We start from the raw sequence: 8,429 nt of genomic DNA, 5'->3' as shown, positions 1-8,429 counted from the left end.
CAATCATCGCTTTTGTTTTTCTTCATAAACTTACAACAGAACAGTTATATGTTGATGTAACAAATCATGTATCTAAAGTTTATCATCATCATTGAACCATTAATACTTCACGTCATTTCATCTACTAGACAGAACAAAAATATGGTCACACATCACATTTCCTGTGTCAAGATGCATGTGTGAATAAACTATATGGAGAACATGAATGCAGCTTTGCACAAATGTGTGAATGTGAGCACAAACCTGCTGTTGAGTGAAAACCATATACTTCCTCATGTCACTGACAAAAAACATCTTTATGTTTCAGCTTTAAATATAGTTTTATGCAGTTTATGCCTCAATTAAAGTCAAGTCTTCAATAATACATATGTTGTGGTGTCCATCTGTGTCAGTGGTGAGTCCTGCTGTTACTTCCTCTTTTGAAAGCTGCCCAACCCAAAGACAAACAAGCAGACAGTGAAGCTGTTCACTAAGTTTTCAGTGTTTCAAAATGTCTGCAAGGATTCTCGCTGCACCAGATTCAAGCTTGAATGTGAGATATACCGGAAGAGTTCAAGACAACAGAGGAGCGGGAGAGGAGAATCAGCTGGAGATCTCAGAGGATGAAAACATCACGCTGATCCTGGGTCACAAAAAGCAAGTAAGTCTGAAATGATGTTGTTAAAAGGACGTTAATGTACATTTTTGTGTGGCTCTATAAAAATGTATAATTCATTAATCAGTCACCGTTCACTATGGGTCATTATGAAGTGGATAGGTGCTGTCTTATTGAGAGAATGTCGATGAATAACTACAGAATCCAGTTTCTGAAGAAATTGCAGTGTGAATGTGGGCTGTTGAAAGTTGATGCTAAACTGGATAGCTGGCTTAAAATTACCAACAACATTTGAAAGTATGGAAATTCTGATGCTATTCTGTTCTAGTTGGCACTAACGTTGCTGAGCCTGTTTCTCTGATAACTTGAGATCCAGACGTCCCGTGACTAAAATCCTCAATCTGTTAGTGAAACAGACTGTGCAAGTCTGGACAATGACAGCAGAACTAGCCTGTGTGCATGAACATCCCCACAAAGATATCAAAACCAATTTATTTGTGTGTCAACAGTGAAAATTGTTGGCATGACGGCGAGTTAAAGAGAAGATTTTAAGAAGATTTTCCAAGGCTGCTTCACTCTATTGATGTCATCCACTCACACAATACACACAAAAAGCTGACCACTTTACAACTTTAATATTGAATTAATTCATATTATTAAATTTCCTCTGACCAATTTAAAGTCTATATATTGAAGATACAAGCAGTTCAGACCCCAATGGAACGGTTGCTGCTCCACCACATGACCCAGCAGATTGGCCCCCAGTCTTATCAGACTTCATGAGGTCTGAGTTAGTGCGCAGAGGTCTGTTCAAACCAGCACTGGATTTTTCTAGAAGAGGTTTCTATTCAGACTTCTTACAGAGGGAGGATTGCAGTGAGAGCATTGTGGTGTCAGCTGTGACTGTGCAGCAGCTTCGTTTTTCTTCGCAGCCAGTTTGTGACCGAGTGCTAACGTAGCTGGTAGAGTTTTGTGATACAAACATCTGAAAACTCTTTTTGGGACTGTGAGCTGTATTTTATAAAAAATGTCACGTGACTTTCTTCAGTAGTTTTGTCCAAGAGACTATTTTGGGAAGAACGCTATAGCTAATCAACACAGGTTCCTACTCCTGTCGCTCTTTGTATAAGAGGAAGAAATCTGTGCACACTTAATTCTAAACAACAATCATAATTAGAGTCAGAAAGAGCTTCATTGCCAGGTAATATTTTACACTGTGAGGACTTTGCTATGATGATCAGGTGGTACACATAGACATAGTCCTCACATCTTACATCAGTTTTTGTGAGGACCTTAGAATATTGTAAAAACATGTCAGCATCAAACCTTTAAATTGTTGTCACTGAACGTTATGAAGAATTGTTTAATATCAACATTATGTTTGCAGTCAGTTGAGAAGCTACCTCCATGCTGTCGCTCTTCATGCAAGAAAATGGAGTAGAGAGAGAGTAGAGAGTCTACGAAGGTGTAGACACTTTCACAGACCATCATAACTTCATTAAACATTACAACTTGGTTGGAAAATGATTTCAGTTTCTCAGTAGAAAATGTCAGAGACTGTGATTTCCTGTTTTGGCCAAACTGTTATTCTGCTCTGTGTGTGTGGGTTAGCAAGGTTAGCCATGGTGTGAATGAATGGGTGGCTCATGTTGCAACACATGCATATTGTTGTTTTATCTCCAACATCATTTTTTTAATTATTATTTTCAGTATTATACCCATGTATTTATATTTGTCTAAATGGTTTCATACAGTAAATACAAAGATGTGCCACACAGTCTCCTAACTGAAGTTACAAAACCCACCAAACCGTATTCAGAAGAGTCAAATGAATAAAAAGTGAGTGTGTGTGTTTCTTTGCTGCTACTTCCTCATTTTTCTCTACTGAAACCAGACAGAAGCCGTCATGCAAGACTGACAGCAGCATCAGTACAGTTTATTAATTAATGAATTTATATCTACTACAGTTAGTACTGCAGAGTATACTTGTACACATTGAAGGTTTACAGCAGCATAGTAACCAATCAACACAGAGCAGTTACAGGAAGTGAAGTGCAGCTACTGTTCAACTGTCTCAGTCCTCTCAAGATGTCCTCAGATATTTATGCCAAACCAGATTTCTCAAAGAAGGTGAGATACAACAGAAAGGTGCAGGAGGACAACGTAGAGTGGGAAGAAAGAACGGTGGCTATTTACGAGAGTACAGACGATATCAGAGATGATCACACTGATCTTCAGTCACACGACGGAGGTAAGTGAGAAATTATGACAAATCTATGATATGTTGCACTAATGTGTGACCTTTAAGTTAACTCTCAGTTCAGTTTGTTATATTTAGATTTCCAATCCCATGAAACTGCAGCCTATCAGAGTCACAGCGCAGAACATAATCCAACTAACTACAGGAAACATACATGCAATCCATGTATTCCTGTAGCTGGTTGGATTATGTTCTGAGTAAATGACTCATTTCAGGTGTTGTAATCTTCTCTGTTGTAATCTTCTCTTGAAATTGCCACAAAATATTTGTGAACACAACCTGGATCTAATGTTTTGGGCACCATTCATATTGATTATGGTCACATTTAATTAATTTCTGAGAAGAGAAGTTATTAATACAGAGCCGAGAGAGACTCAAGAGGAGACGATGCAAAGTCAGTTTAACAGCTTTTAGTTGTGAGTCAGTTGTGCATTTTAATTGTCCTTTAAAACTCTACATTTCAGATAAGTTGATATTTGTTTTACATCACAATAATAATTGGTCAACACAACAGTCTTTATGTGATTTGTTAAAATAATCAGTGGTTAGTAATGTTAAGACTCCATTTCACAGCTGTATACAGATGTCGAACAACCACAGATGAAGGCAGTGAAGCTGTTGACTAAAATGTTATGTGTGGGGAATGATAACATGACGCATGTGGTTTTCCTTTAATGAACCCGCTCTCTGTGTGCTTTGCCACTTTAGGACCGCACACTGAGAATCATCCTCCAGCCGTCCAAAGCAGGCCTTTCAGAGCTGCTGCATTTTGTCTTGGAGTGCTGTGCTTTCTGACCATAACTGGAATCATCCTCCTATACATACGTTGTAAGATAAAATACACCCCACAACTACTGACAACCAAATACTGAACCTGTTCACAATGCAGAAAAACTGCTGCAACTGGTCTATGAAGCACATTTATTAAATGTTTTCCACCAAAGTTTGCTCAGTTACACTAAAATGTACTTTCCAGTTCTCCACAACCAGATCTAAGGCTGCGTTCAGACTGCAGGCCAAAGTGACCCAAATCTGATTTTTGCTCATATGTGACTCAGATCTGATCTTTTTATGACAGTGTGAACAGACCAAGCCACTTTGGCTACGTTCACACTGCAGGCCTTAACGCTCAATTCTGTTTTTTTCCCCCCAGATCCAATTTCTTTTGTTTGACAGTTCACATTACTGTTTAATTGTGGCCCATATCAGACTCCAGTGTGAACTGTCCAAGTGACCCGCAGAAGAATAACACAACGCCACACGTAGCACGCTGTTGCAGGCTACAGAAGTAAACAAGGAGCCGCAGAGGTTAGCTCACGGGAGACTCACGTTTTTTATTGTCCTCTCACAGGTCACATTTCTCCCGAATTATGACTTATGAAGTGTTCACAACTTTCTTGCGCTGTACTACGTAACTGCCCCACAACTCCCTCCCTCCCTCTCTTTCTTTCTGTCATGCTTTTAGGGGAGCCGTTGTCTCATTTAGGTGAGCTAAGCTCCCCCTGGCTCCCCCGTAGTTCGCATCATGCCTACAACCTGTTCTCATTCCCTGACTTGTCACATACGGCATGGTCAAGGCCTATCGGCGGTGGGAACACACTGGAGATCCCTATAGCGTCATAGGTCAACGCAGTGGGGGAAGCGCTGTAGCGTCACTTTGTGAAGGTGTGTGACAGGCTATTTAAGAGAAAAGACTGAGTGAGAACATGGTTGGGATGAAAGGAGGGCCAGGACCTTTGAGACTTGTGGTTGTGTATCCTGTGAAACAAAAAGTCAACTAATTTTATATTTAATTTTGACAACTGTGGCGAATTTGATCGTAGAAGTGAACACTATATTACAGAGCCACAAACACTTTCTAAGTATGTCAGCATCAAGAAAGCATTTTGTTTTGGGCTGATCTGAAGCAGCTGGTTACCTGCAGCCTCCGGTACTGCAGCTTTATGATATTGTCCCGTTTTTCTAACTAAAAACCCACTTATGTTGATCCTCAAGCTCATCTTAATTACATTTAATCAGGCACCGCCATCGCCCAAGTGTATCTGCTGCAGCTTTATCAAGTGTAACACACAAAGCTGCACAAATCAGACTTATTAAATATCAAAATCAATATTTTTCCATTTTGGTTTTAAAACAGAAAAACAAAAACCAATGTCTGTTTTTTTGTTTTCTGTTTGTCTTTTTTTCCGTTTTGGTTTTAAAACCGAACCCCCCCCCCCCAAAAAAAACAAGTTGTTTTTTGGTTTTTCCATTTGGTTTTCAAACGAAATAATGAAAGAACGAACCATTCTCCTTGTTTTAATCCTCACTGCAGTCTGATATGGGCCACATTTAAGCAATAATGTGAACTGTTAAAAAAATCAGATCTGGGATAAAAATCGAGAAATTGAGCATTAAGGCCTGCAGTGTGAACGTAGCCTAATAAAACAAGCTGGAGGAAGATGAGACTGTCTTGTTCAAATGGTGAAGAGCACCAGCTTCAGACTTTAAAGGACAGGTTCTGTTTTGTTTGTTCATCATATAATACTGACCTGCCGTGTGCATTTTGAAAGCTATTTGAGTTATTTGTCGCTGTAAACATTCCTTCTGCCAGCTCCTTGTAAAAATTCTAACATTCAGCTGAAGCTACTATGAGAATTCAGAAGTCTGAATTATAAAATTCAAGTGAGAACATTGTACTAAAACAAATGAACTTTGGAAGGAAGCCTCATACTAGCTTTGCCTGAAAAATACATTTGTTCACAAGTATTTATGTCCCATTTACACTGCAGTCACACTAAGAGAGGAATAACTGCAGAGCCAGGAACAAAACATGAATCATTTTATTGATCATATGGCATTTGAGTCTGGAGCTATTCTATACGGCAGCTGAATATACCGCATTCAGGATGTACCCTTTCACGCCGTTTAACCACAGTTACTTGATGTTGTTGATCTGCATTTTGGTTCTTCATCACACTTGATCAGTCGGCAAGTCAGTGATCCAGTAATAGTACGTGGCAGGTTAAATGACACTAAAAAACTGACTTACAGTTTGAAATAGAGAGTGATTTTAATTATGCAGGGAAAGTAACTTAATTCTGTCTTTAGTTTAAAGTGAATGGGTTGGTGTGTTTCTTATGTCGTCAGTCACTTTGGAAAAAGACCAGCTGCAGACCAGATACGACAAACTGTACAACAACTATAACGAGGTCAAGGGACAAATTTCAGGTAAGAAAGGTTTGAAAAAAAAGCAAATACCATAATACATTTTCATCCTGTCTTACACTTTAATCTATCATTGTTTTACTCAAGATATGGCAGTGAACATCAGTCAGTTACAGAGCAGTTACGAGACACTGAGGAAAAATCACAGCCAGTTACAGGATGAAGTAAAGCAGCTGAAGGACAAAATTAAAGGTGATGAACAGTGAAAAAATTCACTTAATAATTTAACTTTTTCATTACTTTATAATTATTTGATGCTGTTGGGCTGTTTGCAAAGTGTTTATTTGTGTTTATTTCTGTTAAAAATGAGATTGTAGTTATAGAATAAACAAGCAGGCAAGAAAGATATTTAAGAACATTTTTATCGATTTAAACAGTGAATGACATAAAATCCATCTTTTAACGACATGAAGAGAAGTGTTGTCCTGAAGGATGGAAGAGATTTGGATTCAGCTGTTACTTTAAATCCAATGAGACGAAAACTTGGTCTGACAGCAGAAGAGACTGTCAAAGTAGAGGAGCAGATCTGGTGATCATAAACAACAAAGAGGAACAGGTGAGTGTGTTTGTTACTGAGTGTGTGATCTTAGATGTAGCTGCCAGTGATCTGTTACTTCTGTTTTTGACCTGCAGCCAGTCGGCTTCCTATGACGATGCATTAGGGCCATTGTAGGTGGAAATAAAAAACATTACGGAGCGAAGACAAAAAAACACTTGAATATTCTCTGAGACTAAGGTTATAAATTTGAAAGAAAAAACTTGAAAAACAATGTTTCAGTAGAGTTTTGCATTATAACCATCTAAAAACTGAGGAGCAAACTGGCTCTGTTTGGGTCTGTGAGCTTTATCGGAGGTGCTGAAGTTCACATTTGTGGTGAGATTTCTGCCTGAAAGTGTTTTCAGGTAGTTTTAGTTTCCACCTCCTTGTCTCATCCTAACATACAGTCCCAAACGTGCTTCTGTGTCTGTCAGACGGTCTGAAGGGGAAACTACCACAGCAGCAGAGCAATAACGCAGGCTAATCCCCCACACAGAAAAGGAAACATCCACCTGTCATCTTGTGACTCAGTTTTTCTTATTGTTGTAACTTAAAATGCTGTATTCAAACCAGTTTTGAATTAAGAATTAGGAACAGAGAAATGATTTTGCCTCTTGTCAAATCCTAGAAATGTGTCATTGAGTTGAACAAGGGTGGAGACTCCTGGATTGGTCTTAGGGCCATAGAAAGATTTATAAAAACAGGACGGGAATGGAAACGGAAATGGGAATGGAAATGGGTGGACAGCTCGCCGCTGACAAAAATGTGAGACGTTTTAAAAGTTTTGTGTCATTATATTAAATTAATAAACTGAATTACATGCTAAACAAGTTTTTAAAAAATTTATTATTATGTATTACCGATAATAAAATATATGAAGTGAAATCCAACAACTTGCTTCAAATAATCAGAAATTCGAAAATAACATTTTATTTCTCCTACAGGTTCGGGGCAGCCGGATTTTCACACCAGCCCTGGGACCAGTACGCTGCAGCATGCTGCGATCAACAAGGAAAATGGACACATAGCAGATATGATGATCAAAAGAACTGGATCTGTGAGAAAGAGATTTCCTGTATTCCTTCATGACAGAGGGGTGTGTAGTGACAGGGTAACTTTTTCAAATCAGACCAACTCACATTTTACATTTCTTCATTCTGTGTTTCATCCTGAACAACCTGGATTACATAGATATTGTTTGTTTGTTTGATACAGTCTGGTTAGAAGTCATCCACACAGCACATGTGCACTTACCCTCTCTGCAGAGAGGGATGTTACAAAGCTGGAGACGTCATTTACATAACGACAGGGGAAAAATGTATAATTTCTGTCGGTTACTTCCACACTGATGTAGCTACACTTGGGCAGAGTAAAGATTATGAATGTGTTTTGGAGTGAAGAATGCATCAGATGGTAAATCAGATTTCAGTATCTCTTGAATGCTTGGTTGCATTTACGCTTTGGGTTTTGTTGGTAATTCAAATCAATCTAATTCACACAAGATGGGTGGTGATGGCGCAGCGGATTTGGTTGCCTTTGGTGTGAGAGACCCGGGTTCAAATCCACTGCAAGACACCAATGTGTCCTTGAGCAAGACACTTAAATGTAAATGTAAGATGCCTGAACTGGCCAAGTATAAGCAGTAGCGTAAGACATTAACAACGGTGCCCAATGCAGGATGTTATGATGGCCGCTGGGCTGCACAGTTACGAACCTCACACGCACAGATATTTACTTTTAACGTGTATTTTAGTGTTTTCTTGATCTTATCATGTATTTGTTTTTATGTGTTTTATTGCCTTTGCACTTGTTAAAGCACTTTGTAACTT

At 38.8% G+C, this 8,429-nt stretch overlaps 2 protein-coding genes across 5 annotated transcripts in view; one reads left to right on the top strand and one right to left on the bottom strand.

The window, feature by feature from the left end:
- Positions 1–8,429, bottom strand: part of LOC119906777 (collagen alpha-1(XIV) chain-like) — a 516,646-nt gene that overhangs the window by 269,083 nt on the left and 239,134 nt on the right. The window lies entirely within an intron of this gene.
- On the top strand, positions 2,545–7,702 carry LOC119906778 (CD209 antigen-like protein E). The gene is made up of 7 exons (XM_038724128.1): positions 2,545–2,846; positions 3,564–3,683; positions 5,985–6,065; positions 6,150–6,254; positions 6,476–6,618; positions 7,229–7,365; positions 7,545–7,702. The coding sequence occupies exons 1-7, from the start codon at positions 2,684–2,686 to the stop codon at positions 7,687–7,689; spliced, it is 894 nt and encodes a 297-aa protein (XP_038580056.1). The 5' UTR covers positions 2,545–2,683; the 3' UTR covers positions 7,690–7,702.

Source organism: Micropterus salmoides, unplaced genomic scaffold (genome assembly GCF_014851395.1).
Source record: "Micropterus salmoides isolate LMB-PRFRI ecotype aquatic unplaced genomic scaffold, ASM1485139v1 Ms_hic_scaffold_17, whole genome shotgun sequence".
NCBI classification, from domain to species: Eukaryota; Metazoa; Chordata; class Actinopteri; order Centrarchiformes; family Centrarchidae; genus Micropterus; species Micropterus salmoides.
Note: the sequence above shows the minus strand (reverse complement) of the source record. Positions and strands in the feature narration are given on the sequence as shown.